Genomic DNA, 21,110 nt, shown 5'->3' with positions numbered 1-21,110 from the left:
CAGTATTAAAAAAATAGCTACACTTCTTATACATTCTCTGATTATACTAATACAAAAACTGTATTTTCAGAAGTTAGAAGATGCATCAAAACAGGAAATGAAAACAAAGAGCATACCTGATAAAAATTAGGCCAGAATGTACTGATGGCCAGTTCTGCCCTGTTCCACGTGCGGGTAGGGTCTCCAGATATGTTCCAGATAGGATTCCCCAAAGGCCCATTATTGACCTTCACATAGACATTGAGTAACCCAGGAGCAGTGTTACTCTTGCTGGATACAAAATAGTGAAAATCAATGCAATGGGTGTCGTTTTCTTTCAGCTGAGGTAAGAGGAGGTGGGCTCTCTGCCCCTCAGGTCTCCCAGATGTGTTCACCAGCATGAAAGAGCCTGTGGAAAGAAAATCAAAGGAGAGTTACAACCAGAAATACTACTTTCTGGTCATCTCTCAAAGTCACCATCATTTACGTGGTGGGTTGACACTGCAATGCCACGTATCTTACTTAGGCTTTGAGAGCCCTATCTCTTTCACACCTTTTCACCTCAAAGAATTCTCAAGATCAGTGAATAGAAAGTTCCCTTGAAATTACTACATTTAGTCTCCTAAGTAACAAAAATATGCATAATTTGCTATCTTGCACTGATCATCTGGTAGTCACTAGCCACATGTGGCTATTTACATTAAAATTAAGTAAAAACCCATAATATTAAAAGCTTAGGTCCTCAGCCACACTAGCCACATTTCAAGTGCTGAATGGGCTCGTGTGGCTGATGGCTACCACGCTGGGAAGCACAGATATTGAACGTTTCCATCATCTCAGAAAGTGCTATGGGACAACACTATTCTCTAACAGCTCCACCATTTGGCAATTGCAGCCCCTTTAATATTCCCGTGTAACCTAGAGAAAGAGAGAACACATTGGCCTGATTTGTGGAATCTTAGAAGACTTTACTGGCCCTATGATGTTCCTTGTTGCTAATATCATAACTTTCTTGCAGTTCATTGCCACCACCCCTCCCCCATTGCCATAACAAATGACTTCTTGATAGTGGAGGTGTTTTCATGACCAGTATGACCGAGCCTACTGATGCAATCATTGTGCCAATCAGAGGATGGTCATGCTCAGAAATCTCTATGAGCAATGTGTATCTTTACATCCATAGCACCAGCCCACCCATGACTGTTGAAGTGTTTCCACATGGATCCAAGCTTTCCAGATACCCTGGCATCAACTGTATCACTCGGGCCCTCCCCATGTCTAAGATCAATAGAAATGGCAATTAAAATAATTGTATGAATTTTATATATCGTATATTTGCTTTCATCTGTCTTTATGTAAATATAAAGAAAGATAAAAGCAAAATGTTTGAGATAAAAGGGAAAACAGAATATCATAAAGCATTTTTGGCAGACAGGAAAAAATGTATTGAAACTCTGAGGGGGAAGAACACCTAAATTTGGAACATAAAGATGCAAAAAGAAATACTATTCACATATGGTTGGATTCATGCTTTCTACTGGAAGGAGGAGACTATTCCCCAGTTAAGTATTCTTTTTAAAATTTCCCTTATTGTGAACCATAATTTTCAAGGACATTTGTGTGTGTGTGTGTATGTATGTATGTATGTTTGTGTGTATATGTATCTTAGTACACACTCAACAGATACCAAAAACATACATACACTACTAGAACAAGTGTTGATTTTTTTTCTTGTCTACAAGCTGTGACTTCCTAAGCAGCAAAAGAAGACCGCCTTTCCCAGAGAATTATTATGAGGACAAAATAAAAAACCCAAATGTAGGCGTATTTTTTATAAATTAATAGGCTACTGTTAAGGGATCAATATCAGACAATGTTTACCCTCGGCTGTTACTCCTACAGTGTCCCTGTGTAAGGGGAGCTGGGGGTAATGGCATTCAAGATAAACAGGAACTGAGTCACAGAGAGATCAGGAAGCTGTTTATCCAGGTTTTAGGATGAGTTCGTGGTCAAACCAAAACTTCGAGCCTCTGAGCTTCCAGCCCACTACTCACCCTGTTACACTCCAATAACACCATGTTTCTTCATGTGCCGTTTGAGCGTATATGAAGAAAACAAAACCCCTTCACGACAGTGAAGGAAAATTATAGTCACTCTTTGAAAACAGAGCAATTTTTCAAAAGATGAATGTTATGCACCTGGAAATATGAAAGCCAAGCCACAAGGGAAGGGCTATCTATGGAACATATATTCCAGTGATAAGGAAGAACTACAAATGTGACTTAAGAATGAGTTGGGGGGCACAGAGGGGACAGGCGGCAAGAGAACATCAGTGAAATGATTCAGGTTAGCTAGAGTCTATAAAATGTAAAAAAAAAAAATCTTCAAAATATGCAGGGTAGACCAACCCCATCACAAATCTAAAGCTGGCTGTTGGTGTTTATAACATGACTTAAAAATCGTACTTTTCTCTTCTGAGTAAATATAAGCAGATCTATTCTGTATTTGATCACGTGGGGCTCTGTTACCTGCAACATAGTTACAATGTATGTTCCTACCTACAGGGCCGACCATGACATGGCCTTAAGGTCAACGCTGAATCACCAAAACCTTTAGTACAAGAAAAGTATTTCTTGCAGTGTTTCCATCAGTGAAACTCAGGCAGCCATGGATGGTAAACAGGGCAATAGGCAAAGGACGGCAAAAGCATGTTTTTCCTGTGTCCTGCGACATTGAGTTTGGATGCCTGGATGAAGCTGAAACAGACAAGTCTCTTTTTCACATGTTGGTATAAACTGGAAAGCTTCCTACCATTACTGTTCAGGGAATCACCAGGAATCCCTAAAATACTATTCCCCTAGCTGTGCAACCAATCCTCCATATTACACCATTCCAGCACAAAATGCTCTCTCAGCTGTTTGAGCTGTCTAATGTATACAGAAATTTTTAACTTGAGGTCAAGGTGAAATTCAGGTATTGTAAGTTATAAATACACAAACGATCATAATTTTTATACTCCTTTCTCCTTTTTAACCTTTTTGGCCCAGAAAATACAGTCTGTTTTGTTACCTGGGTATGCTTCTGTAATGCAGATTAGCTCAAATGGGATTAGCAAATAGGGGCATGACATCCATCCAACACAGAAGTCCCTTGGGTTCATGTGTGACTTTTGGCAGGACATTAAAGTTTTTGAGTGATCTCAATAAAGGGCTACATGATGACCTTTGAACAAAGCTCCAGTCCCACACAAGTGCCTTCACTCAGGGGAGGAAGTGGCAAGAAGTTTAGTGGTTTCTGTGAAGCTGTCTGGGAAACTGCAAGAACAGAGAAAGAAACTGTGGAGCTTTGGCTCACCTGCTGAGTTGAAAAGGAAAGAACATTGACTGAGGAAGAAGACAAATCCTGGATCCTATTTTTAGGCTGGCAGAAGTGATCTCTATTAGAAGGGACTGACTTGCAGTAGAAAGACGAAGCCAGAGCCTCAGGGTACAGGGCAAAGAACGAAGTCACTGGGATTCTGAAGGCCAGATGGAAATTGGTGGGACCGGTCTTTTTAGAAGGGCTGTTACTGTTTTTGTTGGTTCTCCAGCTAGAGAGCTATTGCATAGATTTTGAGTGGCCAGCCCGAACCCCATTTTTCTCACAAAATCTATCACTTTCAGTGTATGATTCTGCGAAATGAGTCAGAGATCTTCCAAGAACACAGGTGTGGTGTTGGAGGATGCACCAGCTCTATCCACACCATCTTCTTCACCTGTTCTGGCTTCAGGAAGCAATTCTGCTCGGACTGGTCACAAGCAAAGTTCTTCTTCCTTTCAACAGTTAGGAAGCCACCTGAGCAGCACTATGGTCAACACACACATGTTTTTGGAAGAATAGTCTCCCTTTTCCAAGCCCCTTCCCTGGGGTCTGGTCACCTGAGAGTTCCTTTTTTTTTTTCTCCTCCACAGTCTCTCAATTGGTATTTTTATGTAGCCCCCATAATTAATGATTAATGTATAAAGGCACTTAGAACAATGCTTGCCAAATAGCACAAGTTCAAAAATTGTGGGTGATGAGCATTAATATTACTCTGTTTTCCTCATACTTCATCCAAATGCGTGGCTTCTCTAAATTATCTTCAGTTCTTTAGCAGATATATTTCCACCTGCCCACTTTACAACCTTCCTGGTCCTATCCTATTTCATCTAAATGATAATTTTTAAGTTTCCTCTCTTTATGAGAGAGGAACTTTAGTATTGAAGGGTTACAAAACCTTCAACACAGTTGATCTTGCCTCTATATTTAAGCTCTGGGAAGGGGATATTTATTTCTATGTGTGGTCATGAGGACTTACCCTCATGGCTTCGAATAAGAGAAGATGACATTTCAGCCAATGCAAGTATTTCCTGACAGTGCTACATTATTGTCTTACGGTGAGTTTACATGAGAAAGTGTGAACACTTATATTTAGCACAGTCTGGCAAACCCAGATTCCTGGGGGTAAACGCACAGTTGTGCATACAGAAATGGCAGGTGGGAGGGAAGAAATGCCTTTTAATTGAATTTATCACCCATAGGCTATGAAAGGAAAGTCAACTCGCCAATGTTTAAAGGATCCAAGGCATTTATATTCAGTTTTAGACTATTAAGTCTGTTTTTAAAAATATCCCTATATGGCTGAATGTTTAATTTTCACCTCCTGCTTCAATGTTTTGACTGTGAGGAAATGCATTTTCAAAGACTAATTGGGTCTCCCTCAGTATGTACTTCCTTACCTCAATTTTTTTTTTCCCAACAAATAACACTCCACCTGGTCAAATAAATAAAGGAAATCAGAATTCAAATTAGCATAGAAATTCTGTTTGTGTTCGAATAACAAAACACCCTTAAGTCACAAGTGAGGAAGTAGAGACTATAACATTGCAGGCAAATGAAAAGAACTCCACCTAACAGAGCTGGCTTCAAAAGGGGCAGTTTTTAAAGCACACTTTGAAGGTCTTTAAGAATAATTATTTTGGTTCTCTGAAAAGGAAAACTCCATTATGAGAACATGCAATATTCACATTCTTGAATTTTCGGGTGAATTAAATTTAGCTTAATCATATCCACTGGCAATGCTTTTGATTGGACTATCTTCCATCATTGTTTGTGACAGTGGCAATAGCTAGATAAAATTAGTTATTCCCTTCTACCCCATCATTAAAATTTGCGTCCGTGTGGTAGAGGCTCTAGATATTTAAAAGCTAAGGAAATTGCGTGAATTCTCTTCGTACTTTTCAGAAACTTTGTGTGCCCAACAAAAAAGGGAGCGTTTTCCATCATCCAGCAGGAAGAGAGAATTATGTGCATTATTAAATACTTTGGCTGGTGGAGAAGCAGCATTTTATGAACTTGAGAGGGAGCAGATCTTCCACCCCAAATGTGTCTCTTTGGCATGGGGATTATTTTAAGCTGGTTATTCTTTTTTTTTTCTTTCTCTCTTTTTTAAAATTCTTTATTTAAATTCAATTTAGTTAACATATAGTGTATTATTAGTTTCAGGGGTAGAATTTAGTGATTCATGAGTTGCATATAACACCCAGTGCTCATTACAGCAAGTGTCCACCTTAATGCCCATCACCCAGTTGCCCCATCCCCCCACCTACACCCCCTCCAGCAACCCTCAGTTTGTTTCCTAAAGTTCAGTGTCTCTTATGGTTTGCCTATTTTCATCTTATTTTATTTTTCCTTCCCTTTCCCCTTTGTTCCTCTGTTTTGTTTCTTAAATTCCACATATGAGTGAGATTGTATGATAATTGTCTTTCACTGACTTGTTTCACTTAGCCTAATACCCTGTAGTTCCATCTATGTCATTGCAAACAGCAAGATTTTATTCTGATGGCTGAGCAATATTCCATTGTGTGTGTGTGTGTGTGTGTGTGTGTGTGTGTGTGTGTATGACATCTTCTTTATCCATTCATCTGTCAGTGGACATCTGGGCTCTTTCCACAGTTTGGCTATTGTGGACATTGCTGCTCTAAACACTGGGGTGCATGTGCCCCTTCGAATCACTATGTTTGTTTCCTTTGGATGAATACCTAGTAGTAGTTGGTTATTCTCAAGAAACAGCACAAACAGGCAAAGCTCTCAAAACTGAGTAGAAGTTATCCTTGCCTGAGAGACACTTATCAGGAGAAGCTCCGTTTGTAACAGTGTCTTCCTTTCTGTACCAGGAAGAGGGGAATAACCAAATTTCTAGAAACTCTTGTCAATGAAGAAAAAGACTTAAATTTACATAACAACCTTAGTTGTTGACTGTGCTTTTCCTTCCCAGACTCGCCACCTCCAACATCCTCTGTCTTTAGCTGAAGATAGTATTCAAGTTGATGGCTTCAGCCATTTCAGAAAGTTCGTTTTCTAGTGTCTCTCCCACATACACAGCAAGTATACATAATATTAACCTTCTGTTTGTTTTCTCCTGTTAACCTGTTTTATATTAATTTAATTATAAGACCAGCCAAAGAACCTAGAAGGTGCAGAGGTGCAAAATTGGCCACCCCACTGTGTGTCTCTTTGCATATAGATTATTTTGAAGAAATGGAAGGCTCAGGAAGAAACTTTGACCTCCCCCCTAAATGCCTAAGAGAATTTAGATAGAGGAGCTGCTCCGGTGGGTAAGCCAGCACCATAGGTAATTACTGTATAATATGAACTAGGTGTAGTGGACAGGGAGGAACTTAGAAAAGTCTGTTTGTTGACATTCCTCTCTGTTTGTTGACAAGTCCCAAACACTTGTTTGCTGAACATTTACTCTTTTCATCTTCCTGTGTATTGTCTTTCCTCTCTTTGAAGTCCCTGACAGCCTCCCCCTTCTCCTTAGCTCTGAAGGGCACATAAGCCTCAACTGCCTGACTGCCTGTGGGCTTCATATTCTTATGGAACCCCCCATACATATGTAATTAAGTTTTATTTTCTCTTGTTAATCTGTCTCATGTCAATTTAATTCTTAGACCAGACAAAAAAACCTTGAAGCTCAGGAGGAAATTTTTCCTCCCTGACAAAGGCAAGAAGGGAAAATTTCCCACCCCCACAAATATTAATGCCACTATAAAATTCACTTCTTAAGCCTCTTAATTTTAGTAAAAGCACACTGATCATTGGCCTTTCTCTTACTTTGGCTGTTTTGTCTTCTTCTTCTTCTTCTTCTTTTTTTTTTTGAAGACCATGTCTTCAAATTTGTAGATTTAAAATCCAAAAGCTAAACAGAAAGCTTACAAGTTGCATCTTTGTAGGTGTACATCCTGCCTCTAGTTTACAGGGCCATTCTTTTTTCTTCTGACCTATTATATACACCAGTTGTAACAATTCAGTTATCTAGAGAAGTGCTTCTCGAACAATCTACGATAAAGGACCATTTTTGAAAAAATATTTGACACATCTCAGATCAAATGTATGTAAAATGCAATAAACATGGATTTCCAAAAAAGAAGAAAAAGACATGCAAAACACAAGCCCAAATTTGTTATTATATTAAATAAATATAAAAACACTGTCAAATTTCTATAAAATTTTCTAAAGACTTGCTCTCAATTTCTGTAGGGGTCATGGGCAGGAACAATGTGCTGACCAGCTCTGATGTGCACACCACACCAAGTGGCACAGGCTTGAAGTTCGAACTGTACAGCGTACTGGGTTCCCAAGTACCCAAGTGTACATTTTTTTCTTAACGTGGGAGAAAAAGACTGAGACTGACAAGTTGAAAGAAAGGAAGGAAAGAAAATTCTCTGGTTTCTTAACCCAAAGAGGAAGGCTATCAAAAGCCAAGCCCTTTGCCTGTGAAAGAAATTGGTCAAAGAAGACACAAAGGAAGAATGGGAAGCAAGCAGAGAGAGAAGAGGCAAACATAATCATGGGGAATGGAAAGGTAGCAGCAAGGCTGAATTCAGAAAAGAACCAGGTTTGAGGCATGGAAGAGAGGGAGACAGCTCCAAGAACATATCTTGGCTGTTCTTAAGGAGAAAAGGAGAATGCAGGGGAGTCAAATGTGCCAGCCAGTGCTTGGGCCAGGGGCTGCATGTATGCCATCTCATTAAATCCCCCCAACAATAAAGACCCACAGAAATACAGAGAACAGTTCGCTCATCAAAGGGTCCACCAACAGCATCTGATGGAGCTAAAGGGAATCTGAATTTTTCACATTCAGACTCTAAATGCAATGCTCTAAAACCAATATTTTTCAAACACGTGGCCCCATCATGGTACCAAAATATTGTATGTGCACCCCAGGATATGTGTGTGATGTTATGTGTGCATACCTACATTATATACATACACACACAAACATACATACTTAGACACAAAACTTCCAGGAAGAAATGTTTTTCTTGTGTATGTGTATTATACTCATGTTCCCTATTCTACTATTTCATTTGGCAATGTACAGAAGTAAAAGAATGCTGGGCGCAAGCAACCCACAACTGATTCCACAGTCCACGGATACTTTAAGGTCAAACCGCAACTCCTCTCCCAATAACCAAAACGAACAAGATCTACACTGTACTCTGCCACCTTCATAAGAGAGCTGTGTATTTTTAATTTGTAATTTTAAATTTGATCTCATCCTTCAAATACCAAAAAACCAAATTACATCCCTCCTCCTGCTCCCTCGGCCAGCACTAACAATAGTCCTAAAGAATAAGTCTTTTCTGATGAGAAACCTTGTGAAATAAGGAAGTTGAAAGCCTGTGGAGAAATAAATGAACTCAGGGAGCAAAGCTCCAAGGGAACAAAGCCTCTGCGGGGAGGTGCCACCATCACTTTAAAAACACTTATTAGCACCCATTCCAGCCCGATGAAACCACATCCATAGCCACATCTATATTCTGCAGACCAGGTGTCATGCATCCTTCTTCAGCTAACTGCCTCTTCTATGCCCCTCTCAAAAATGTCCCCTGGTACAAACATGAAATATTTATTTTGCAACCACTAGAGAGTACAACCTTAATTAAAAAAATTATTTTTTCACCCAAATATCATATCCACCTTTCTATTTTGCCCTCTCTCTTCTTGTCTTTCTCTTGGATTCTCCAATATTACAAATGGCGAGACCATTTGTTAGGTGCACTAATTTTGGCCACAGTCCTAATATGCTGGTGAACATACAGTAAGATGGTAAAGAAGTAACACCATTTCACAGGAACGCCCCAGCAAAACTGCTAATTAACTGTGCTACTTCCTCACTTCCCCAGTCCAGGTGGCACTCTCACTGGGAGAAGGGGAGGGGACGGGCCCATCTGGCAGGAGCCTTCTTACAAGTCAGACCAGCTAGGACCCAGCACTCTGCTCTCCCCAAGGGAATGCCACAGCAATCTAGGTGCTATAAAATTAATAATAACCATAGTTAAAGCATAGCATACACCTAAGTAATAAGCATCATAAACATAGCATATACCGAAAATGCGTGTAAAACACTTGCTTCAAGATATTTATATCAAAGACCCAAAAGATATGCAATTGTCAGCTTAGTGATTCAGAGCATAACTGAATGGGTATTTATATTATTTATTATTCATAAAATACTGAGCTGCCCAAAATAAATTCATTCACCTTACCTGGTCACTTTTAGCCACAGTGGGATACATCTGAGCACCCATTATATACTGGGCATTTTGAAAAATATGAACAATAAAACCTGGACCAATTCCTCCAGCAAGAACCTCCTCACAGCTTAGCTGTAATCATATTTTAGATATTTTGTATTCAGCACAGAAAAAAAAATGCACAGAATTAACAAGTCTGATCCATTACATTTACCAACATTTACATGAACCACAATCTCAAGGGCCTGTAAAATTTGTGGATTTAGAACTGTCAACAAGTAACTGTTCTAAAAAAAAGTTTTGAGACAGGAAACGAAAAATAAAATAAGATAAAAACAGAGAGGGAGGCAAACCATAAGAGACTCTTAATCATAGGAAACAAACTGAGGGCTGCTGGAGGGGAGAGGGGTAGGAGGGATGGGGTAACTGGGTGACAGACATTAAGGAGGGCATGTGATGGAACGAGCACTGGGTGCTATGCAACTGATGAATCACTGAACTCTACCTCTTTTTAATATACTATTGTGTTTTATTTATATATATATAAATATACATAAATATATAAATAAATAAATATTTAAATATTAAATATATTTAATATATAGTGTATTAATATATAATACACTATATATTAACTAAATTGAATTTAAATAAGAAACTTAAAAAAAAGAAGGAATGAAGAGGCTCAGGGCAAATGGAGGATACTCTGGGGGTTCCATCCAGAGAAGTAATGTGCTCTCCTTTCATAAGAAAAGTAAAGCTTTACTGAGAACTAACTCATGTTACAGCATATCATCCAAACCGCTTTCCTGCCTTAGCTGGAAAATACTTTGTGTGTGCTTTGTAATTTCCAAGTAAAAAACAAACACAGAGTAAAGCAAACACAACCTTTTAACTATCAGCTGACGCTAATGACTGTATCTTGGGAAATAAGCCACAAGTACGATGGAGAAGTGACAGGTATACTGTTCAGAACTTTCTTAAGAGACTGCTTAATTTCCCATACGTCAGGTTTTTTATTGACTGACATCTTTAGAAACGAGTTCGTTTTTGTTCTAAATCCCAGAACGACACAAAAAGTCACAATATAAGCGTCTGCCTAAATTACTGTTGAATTAGAGATGATTTTTATTTTCACATGTATATCTGCTAACAGGCTAAACCATGTCTTGCTTTAAGAAGAAATTATACAGTTAGCTTCTATAGAAAATGTAAACCAAACTTTAACTGTTTTAAAAATGCATCATCTTTGACATTTTCAGTTTAACAGAAACCTGCTGGTGGTACTCAAGAGGAGTTTAGCTAAATCATTCTTTGTTATAAAAAATATTCCTCCAAAACACTCTAAGAGTTCTGTTAACATCCATGATTGAGAGCTCCCCATAATCCTGAAGAAGGAACCAAAGATTCTGCTGAAGATGTTTCATTAGTCTGGCTGGGGTCTGAAGCCAGAGCCACACAGGGACCTGCACTGCCTGATCAGAGGGCAGAAAGGTGTTATCAAAACTCGACAAGGTGAGTCGGGAGGGGAAACTAAACTGGCTTCCACATGGAACTGACGATAGAATATCAAATTTATAAATGATCAAAACAGTCTGGAATTTAAGGACTCTGTTGAATTAATCAGCAGCAACATCAGTATAACAATAAATAAATAACAAATGATATGAACAGGCAATTTGCACCAGCAAAAATACAATTAGTGAAGAGACGTCTGGGAAAATATTCATCTTCACCACTAAATCACGAAATTTAAATGAAAGAAAACGTCAGATACGATTTTAAATGTAAGCTTCTGAGATACGTAAAACTTTCCTGACCACATGTTTGAGAGGTTCTGGTGAAGCTCCTGCCCGTGTTCAGAAAGGAAGCACTGTCATTGATTATAGAATTCCAGTAGTAAAGACCATAAAGACAGTCATGCTTGAAATCTCACCTACAAATCTTACTTAGCCTTATGTGACCTTATGAAAAGCACTCTAAACCTGAGCTGACTCAAGGATAGTGTGAAAAAAGAAGAGCACCTTGTTTGAATGACCTTCTGGGGGTCAGGGGGACTAGTGCAGGTCAAGTCCTCATCCTGGTACAGGATAGGACACGGGGGCTCCCTGGGCTTGGTGGGGAGAGCTGAGCTCTGCAGCCACATAAGCTGTGTTTGGATAGTGACTCAGCCATGTATTGGATGCCACTGAGTAGGTTAGCGAACTCCACTATGCCTCGGTTTCCTAACCTAGGACGTAAGGATAAAACTGTTCCCATTTCAAAGAGGCTGTTCAGTGATTAAATGAGATAATTCACATAGAATCCTTCTTAGCAGAGTGCCTGGCACATACACAGTAGGTATGTGCCAAAGTTTGGCCAAATGTATGTGGCCTTAGCTTAGCAAGATGAAATAGCTGGATGCCTACTTCAAGGTAGTTACGTGTATCAATGACCACATGATTACACAGCCTGCCCCCATCCATAGCTATTCAATGTAATGAAGTCAGTGATACAAATCAAGTCTGCCATTTGGATTTATTTTCAACATCCAAACATTAATTTTCAAATATATGTAATCATTCTAGATATAACTCAAGGTGAAAAATCTAACATGATTAAATGTTAAAGTTTTACCAAGTCCACTGAATTATAAATGTATGTTTTTTATTACAAGAACAAAATGCGGGGCGCCTGGTGGCTCAGTCGGTTAAGTCTCCGACTCCTGATTTTGGCTCAGGTCATGATCTCAGGGTCGTGAGACAGAGCCCCATGACTGGTTCTGGGCTCAGCATGGACTCTGCTTGAGATTCTCTCTCTCTCCCTCTGCCTCTGCCCCTCCCCTGCTCATGTGTGCTCTTGCTCTCTCCAAAAATAAATACATAAAATCTAAAAAAAATGTTACAATAATTAATGGTGATTGTGAAAGCTATTAATTGCATTTATAAAACTATTAAAAACTTTCAAATAGTTACACAGGTAAATATATTGGCTATTAATATGAGGAGTAACAACAGCAAACATATATATAATATTTAATATGTACCAGGCATTCTTCTAAGTGCTGTACATATAGTAACCCTTTTAAATCTTTCAGAAGACAAGAAAGCTGAGGTGTACAGAGGTTAAGTAACTTGTTCAAGGTCTTGCAGCTAGTTAAGTGGCAGATGTGAGATATGACCCCAGGCAAAGTAACTCAGTCTGTGCTCATGAGTATGATACCATGCTGCCTCTCAGTTTTGAAGCAATACATTAGTTAGATTTTATTTTATTTTTAGATAATTTTAGGAAGAACATTAAATCCTCTTGAGTCAATACATATATACCATATATAGTATAGTGTGTATTTTATATATATACAAATATATACATAGATATATACAGATACATAGATGTATCTCTCTATATAAAATACACACATACACACACACATATACACACACACATACACGTGTGTATAAAGAAGTAAAGTGCAATTCTGAGAAACTTAAGGCTACAAGGGAAAAGGAAAACTTGCTCACTATCAGGTAAACAAGTCCCAGCTAGTCTGCTAGAGGAAGGGGACCCTGTGAAGCGGAGATACACCCAGCCCCAGTCAACCCTACAGCTTATTGCTGATGCGTGAAGGAGCCCAGCCAAGAATAGCCACGCATAGCCCCCAGATCAGCAGAACCACTCAGCTGAACCCAGCCCAAATTATTGAAACACAAAATTGTCAGCTATGGGTACTATTTTAAGACACCGAGTTTGGGGGGCACCTGGGTGGCTCAGTCGGTAAAGCATCGGACTTCTGATTTCCACTCAGGGCGGGATCTCAGGGGTGTGAGCCTGAACCCTGCCTCAGGCTCCATGCTGGGCAAGGAGCCTACTTAAGATTCTCTCTTCTCCTCTCCCTCCCCTGCCCCCTCTCTAAAAACAAATAGACAAACAAGCAAAAAGATACCAAGTTTGAGGACAGTGTGTTATGTAGCCAAAGCTAATAACATCTGTTTGAATCTAGCTGAGGAGTGCACAGATATGTTTTCTACCCTGTGTATTATAAATGTTTTCATAATTGAAGTTTATAAAAAGCTAACAGTATCTTAAAAGGCCACACACTTATTCCACTCAGGTAATATTGTATTTCCTTCAAAACTCTATTTTATACATACAAATGTACATTTACATACCTGAGGTGAGTGCTTTTTTTTAGCCTTTTCCTGTATTTTTTCAAAAAATAATAACCTGATATGTTTCTCTGCAGTGTGTTTTGTCCTTAAATCAGTAATATAACATAGACAAGTCTTTAGGCCAAAATGGACATATGGACCCAGCTCCGTGTTTTTAATACCCACTACTACAAAGTATCCTCCAATAAAATAGCCATCCATACGAATATACTGAGATTTTTATTTCTGTAGAATAGGGTCCTGCTGGCCCAATTTCCTGGCCAAAAGTGATATGTATATTTAATTTTCCAATGTTTTGATTCATTGGATATAAATACTAAATAATTGCTCCAGACATGAAAAGAGTAACTTTTTATTTATTAATGATAATGGTCAGTGTTTACATAAAGTGGCTCTATTACTTTAGCTTACACCAGACTGGCTGATGGGACAGTGGGTTTGAGCCCAAAGGAAGCTGTCTTGTGGCCTTCTCAGTTCTAACTATGGCCATGACAGTGACTTCCTCTTCACATGATCACTGTTGTTGCCACTGAATCTCTACTGCATGCTTGCTATGTGCTCCTCATTGTGCTAAGTACTTCATACCCATTCGTTTATTTGATCCCCTCAACAATGCACTGAGGGGAGTATTATTATTATTTTATATTCAGAAGGGTTAAAAATCTTCCCCAAGGTCACACAGAAAACCAGGATTTTAATCCAGTCGATCTGATTCTAGGGCTGATGTTTTAAACCAACACATAATCAAGATTTTGTAGCATGCTGCAGAGTCAGATAACCAAATATTTGTGGTGTATGCTCTCTGGAGAAAATTAAAAATAGAGGAACAACAACAAAATACACTAAAGCTTATCAGGGTTATCTTCAGCTTTGAATTACAATTCCTAAAAAATAAAATGAGCTGACTTTCAAATCACATGAGCTATTCTCTTACTTAAAAACAGAAATTAAAACCACCATGCTTAAGATGACAGTATGGAGCCAAAATTAGTTCTATTATTTTTTCTCAAGTAAACAAAAGAGTTAGTGACAAATGCAAAATAAAGAGATAAGAATAAAATCTATTTCTTTGCAAACTACAAAGGTTCACTGGAAAACATGAATTTTAAATAAGACATTTAATATAGTATAAACAATTAGATCAATCCCTGAATCTCCTCAGAAGCCCAGAGGATACTGTTTATTCTTGTTGCTTCCTAATGCAATAAAATGATATAATAACACTCATGTGGCTTTACTTAAAAATGTGATTTAAGGTCAAATCATTCAAAACAGATGTCTAATTTCCTTAGTTTACACAACCCTAGAGAAGACAAACATTGTCTGCTAAGTACTAAAAGAGTCTTGGGGTTAGAAACATTCATGATGATTTGTAAAGGTACTTGATGATGCTGAGTACACTCCATCTTCCTCCCCAACAGAGAGTCCCCCATTCACATATTTTGTCAAGAGTCACCATGAGAATCATTTCCAGCATTTGTCACTGTACAAATAATACATTCATGGTGGCTGCTAATGAAAGGGGAAGAAATATAGAAGAATTTAAGATATTGATTACCTTAGGTATTTTTATTCAAGACCAACTTTGTGAATAATTCACCCAAGGTATTGCTCTTAATCCAGATGGAGAAACAGACCATGTAGACATAGACACACTGAATAGAATTACAAAATGAAATGAATATAAGCGCACAATACTATAATCTTTTCTGTTAACACATAGGTGAAATACTAGGAATAGCAGACCCATGACAGTAGACCAACGCGGGGCAGTGATATGGGAGAAATGGGGAAGGATAAAAGGGACACTTCGAGTTACAATCAAAGGATTTTGTGTGTGCATGGGTATTAAGAGGCCAGAAAGCTGGGGGTGTCCGGTATGATTCTTAGCCCAAATGATATAAAAGAACACTGATTCCATACTATGCTGATAACTGAATTCTACCTGACAAAAAGCAAAATAGCATATTTTGTGCTTCTTTATCCCTAACCTTGCATATTAGCTGACCTGGCACATGGAAGGCACTCTGTTAGCTGTTAAATTAACTTCCAGAATACATTAGAAACAAAAAATGCAATGGGTGTATTTTAAAATCAATCTATGTATCTTACTGGTTAGGAATATTTTTTCTTTAATTTCTCCTTTTTATCATTTATATAATTAACACACTGTAAAGAAAGATCAAACTTTAGGCATTGCGCAAGTACCTCAATTCTATTCTGAATTTCTGAACAAGGCATTCAAGGTCTAACCAGTCTATGATTACAATCTTATCTTCTTTCACTTCCTAAATCAGTAAACATGTATCGAGTTAACTACTGTGTGCCAGGCACTGTAGTAGGCTTCACTGATTCAAAGCTAAGACTCAAGCCTCATTCTTTTTTTCTAAACATTTATGTCTTTATTTTGAGAGAGAGAAAGAGAGACAGGAGGGGCAGAGGGAGAGGGAGAAAATCCCAAGTGGACTCCCCACTGAGCGCAGAACCCGGCACAGGACTCGATCTCACTACCCTGAGATCATGACCTGAGCCAAAATCAAGAGTCTGATGTTTTCAACTGACTGAGCCACCCAGGCACCCCAAGCCCCAATCTTAATTCTAGCAGGGTAGGACAGTAATTACATTGCAATCCTGTAAGCAGTGATAGAGTTATTCTAACAATCATTCAAGGCAGAGAGAAAAGGGGTGCTAAAGTGAGCTCAGGGAGGTGGGTGCTAGCGACGGCTTTTTAGAGGACAGGATCTCTGAGCTGAGTCTCCCAGGACGTGCAGTCAGCCAGACCACTGGTAAAAAGAAAATGGCACAGGGGCTCTGCATTTGTTCATTTCAGCAAACATTTGTGAAGCCGCTACAGGTAACAGCACTGATATTGAGCATAAGGAACACATGTCCATGACCCTTTAGAAGCTTCAAGTCTAAAGGGGTAGATGACAACATAATCAAATCATCAGAATCCAAATTTTTAAGTGTACTCCAGACATCCACTCCAAGCACTAAGCGGTAGAGAAGCAATGCAGAAAAGAGTGGCTAACACAATTTCAGCATTACTGTCAGGGTCATTTAAGAACTAAACTGGACCATCATGGGGAAATTTGAAAGCACCACAAAAATATAAATAATGATCCTCCTTTCCTGGAAAGATGGAAAGATACTTGCAATTCACTTCACTCACTGTGCAAACTGTGCAAAGGATGGACCAACATGCAAGGACTGAAATCAAGATGCAATTTGACCCCACCAGGAGTAGCATTTCCACAGCTGTTTTAGAAATCACAGTGTGTCTTTCCAGGTAAGCAACAGAGCTCTTGCAGAAGTAATAGTGGCTCACGTTAAAATGCTTTGTTCTTTACAGCTTGGTGCTTTGCTTTTATAAAACTTCTTTCAAGAGCTGCATTGCTGCCTTAAGTGGCCTTCCAGGGAGTTGAACTCCCACCTGGGCACACAAACAGGTCAGATGCTTTAAAACTAAACATCACTGTGAGGGGTTTGAAAGGTACTTTACCCCCGTGAGAGTTAACTGCCAGAGAGGCAGTTCTTTTGGAGAGCATTTTTAGAGAGCATCTTTAAACCTTTTCATTAGGCAGAAGGACTTCCACACCCAGAGGAGACAACTGAACTAAAGGCAAAGAATACTTAAAAATAATTCAGGAAAAAAAAAACCCAACTTAAATGGTTTTATAATATGTTCAAATAAAAAATCGCTCAGTTGGTTTTATATTTAAAATTATCTACCTGATTTTATATTTGTTGGTAGGCAGTGAAATGAAGAGAGTTGAGTTATTTATCAGTGATGGGAGAAATTAAGTCCTAGAGAGTAAGGATATCAAAAGAGAAAGCCTGAACAGCCAAAAGGATGCTGTCCAGGCCATTCACTGATTCCATCAGGCATCTGTGAGATTTGAACTGAAAGAGATCCCAGATCCATAACTATGAAATGTTACCAAGGGGTAGGATCACCAGAATGTTGGCTGTACTTAAACTACAGAAAGCATCCAATAAATATTTGCACTAGAACATGCTAGAGAAATTGGCACTTCTAAAAAAGCCTTTGGTTTAATAACTGCCATTTATTGGCTACTTTAAGAAGAACAGATCATTTCTTCCTTAGGAAAGCTTAAAATCTGAAACACGTAAATCCTCATTGTTTATCAACCCACATGAAACTACCAAACCTAGGTCAATTAAATCAAACCTGCAATTTATATATTACCTTTTTATACTTAAAAGACAGTCATTTAAGTGAAAGATTGGTGAGATTCTGATGACTTATGCTATTACCAATTTTTTTCCATCCAAACCTAACAGCAGCAAGGTAAGTATGACTATGGGAAGCTTTACAGTTTCTATAGAAATCTCTCTCCCCCTTCCACAGAAATGAACAGGTTGGTGTATGCTGCATTTTCTCTGGCCAAAATTTCTACAGTGACTTCCAATAATTAACTTAGAGGTCGTAGGGTTTGCCTCCCTAATTCCCAGGTAACTTACCCAGGTAGGCTGCACTTTGGGAGTAACATGATTCTCTATCAGTGAAAGAGGGATGTTCTCCTCTTAAATTCAAATGAAGGTGAAATTTTTCAGACACTTAGTCACACTTATTGAGGAGCTGCACTTAGCCTGTTCAGGAGCACAGACAGGCACAGCACTATAGTCTTAGCAGAACTGGCCCCAGCAGCAGTGTCAGGTTCATCTTCTACCTTCCTCACCCCATTTTATGTCTCCTATCCTCCACTTCCACATCCCTCCATTCATGAACTTTTATTTCTTCAACTAGGTGTGCCTGGGTGGCTCAGTCAGTTAAGCGTCTTGACTCTATTTCAGCTAGGGTCATTATCACAGGGTCGTGGCATGGAGCCCCATATCGGGCTCCCTGCTCAGCAGGGTCTGCTTGGGATTCTCTCCCTCTCCCTGTGCCCCTCCCCTCCACTCCCACACGCTCGCTCTAAATAAATAAATAAATAAATAAATAAATAAATAAAATCTTTAAAAAAATAGTTTTTTCAACTAAACCAGAGAAATCCCTGAGAGGAGCCTATGGATAAAATTCATGAACCTAAAATGTAATAAAATTACATTTTAATATTTAATACCTTCCGACTGAATGTGGCATTTTTTTTTTCAAATATACTATAGGCGATATACCACAATCATATTAGCAGTACTGTGACTTTATCATCAGATAGAAAAGTATGGAGATTCTCCTATCATATGATTGTGTTAATATATTAACTACTTAGGAATTACCAGAGTTAATAGATGTATTCATTATTAGCACAATGATAACTATAAAGGCATTCTTATTATATCAGTTTTTTAAAGAATTTGGATTCCTTCATTTCAATTTAATCGGTTCCACTGTAACTGTATGGATTTTATATTATGCATTCAGAACCATCATTCTGAGAAGGAATCCATAGGGTTCACCAGGCTGTTGAGGGTGGCCATTGGCATAGAAGCATACGAACTCATGTTCTAAATGTTCCTATCTTTCTATGATTCCCCTTCCCTTAAGACCATTTGTATTTTAAAGATGTTTTCAAAAAACACAGAATTTTAGGCACCTTATGGTATAAATCTGGAAGAGAGGTTTTTCTCCCCAGTATTCAATCAAACATATGGTCTACAATTTCCTGTCTGCTTTGTGTTTTTATTTATTTTCTCTTGGTAGGAAAAAAGTCCTGCTGTCTGCATCAGGACTTTAGCTTCCTGGATATATGAGGGTTCTCTCTCACTGACACAGACACAAATCACTCTCACACACACACACACACACACACACACACACAATCATATGCACACATCCCAATACGAAATCGTCTCCATGCTAAGGGTGTGCTGGGTTGGAAGCAAAAGGTCAAAGACCTTTCTGTGTAGATTCTCTGTCCACCAGAGGATCCAGATCTGTATGCCCAGTTGTGTCCTGACCTCCCGAAACAGACCACATCCTCAGAAAGAGAATCCATTCTCACCTCCACATATGAGTTAAGCAGAAGACTTCAAAGTGTGACGATTTTTAGACTCGCTCTGTGTATATTTTGTAAGTTTTAAGCTCATTTCAATTTTTCCAAAATAAGTGGTAGAAAATGCTTATTAGATGCAAGTATAAATATTTTAAAATATTATGCTGTCACTTGCGAAGCCCTGCTGCAATAAGCCAGATTGCATTCAAATATTAAAGACATGAAAATCCTCAGTGAAAAACTGTTAGCCTCACTTAGTTTTCACATTACTATAAATACTGAGTGTGTTTCATTTTAATCATTATTCTTTTACTTAGAAAATTAAAAGCACAAAGCATAAATTTCTTTAGGGATTTACTGAACTTCCAACTTCCGGTTTAAAAAAAAAATCTTGCAGGAAAGTCTGAGAGGCTAAGAAATCATATATTCAGTCACTCAGAATGCATTTACTAATGGTCTAGACACTGATCTAGGAGCCAGATTCCAAGTGAACAGGGACGGGGACCTGCGCCTCAGGGAACTCCAGGAGACTGCAGATGTATTTAAGCCATCCTAGGAATACAGCTTGGATGTAGGACGTTCAGGGGAAGCACAATGGAGGGAGTAAGTGTAAGCAAGAAGGATGGAGTAGGAGGTCTGATCAGAAATGGCTTCTTTCTCAGAGGAGGACTTTTTAAAGGATGTGTTTGCCATCTGAGCCAGAGAATCATAAGAATAAATGGTGATTAACATAACAATCAAAAATTTAAAGAGAAAAAAAAAAGAATAAGGATTCAAACGGGAGGCAACTGAGAGCACTGGTCCCCTACTTCCTTGGAAATAGCAGGGGCAGGAACCAGAGGGCAGGAGATGGCCTGTAAAATAAAGACTGACGAGTCGAGATACATTTAGGAGTAGACTTTACTGTGCTCAAGGACATCGCAATCTCAGGGCAAATCTGGTGCAAATCACAGATCCTACATGTCACATAAAATTATTCCTCTATAATATACATCTCCGGTAATTTCCCTGCGTGGTGCGTAAATCTTATTTCTGCGGCATGTGAGTATTCTAAAAGGACAACAGGGACAAGCCAAAATAGTGGGAAAAGAGGCTGAGCAGGTAATTCTCATGTGGAAAAATGAGGTGTTCTACGATTTTAGGGGTGGGGTTTCCCAAGTTGTGTGTCCCGGGTCTTTCCCTGGGATCTGAGGCTGAAGGAGACGGACCCCCATTCTGGCCTCCCTGACCACATTAAGCCATCTGTTTATCTGCATCTGTTTCATCCCTCCCAAATTAAGGGAAGAAAAATGAAGAAATTTGGTAGAAATAAAGTTCAACAAAGATGAGAAAATTCTCCATAAGTTTTCTCAAATATGAACCCCAAATCCACTAGCCTTCCACCCCCACTTCAGACTGGGGGCCCCAAACACAGGGCCTCAGAAAGCCTGCTGGCTGGCATGGGAAAATCGTGAGGAAGGCAGGAG

General features: G+C 38.9%; 1 protein-coding gene across 1 annotated transcript in view; it reads right to left on the bottom strand.

Annotated features, from left to right (window-relative positions):
* The window catches only part of PTPRM (protein tyrosine phosphatase receptor type M), an 824,025-nt gene that overhangs the window by 508,877 nt on the left and 294,038 nt on the right, over positions 1-21,110 (bottom strand). The window contains exon 3 of the mRNA XM_028123955.2: positions 117-388. Coding sequence (XP_027979756.1) covers positions 117-388 — 272 coding nt within the window. The remainder of the gene's footprint in view (positions 1-116; positions 389-21,110) is intronic.

This window comes from Eumetopias jubatus, unplaced genomic scaffold, assembly GCF_037043125.1.
Source record: "Eumetopias jubatus isolate StellerSeaLion01/CBP00866 unplaced genomic scaffold, mEumJub1_p1.0 scaffold_16, whole genome shotgun sequence".
NCBI classification, from domain to species: domain Eukaryota; kingdom Metazoa; phylum Chordata; class Mammalia; order Carnivora; family Otariidae; genus Eumetopias; species Eumetopias jubatus.
The sequence above is the reverse complement of the archived record's forward strand: the minus strand, read 5'-3'. Positions and strand labels throughout refer to the sequence as shown.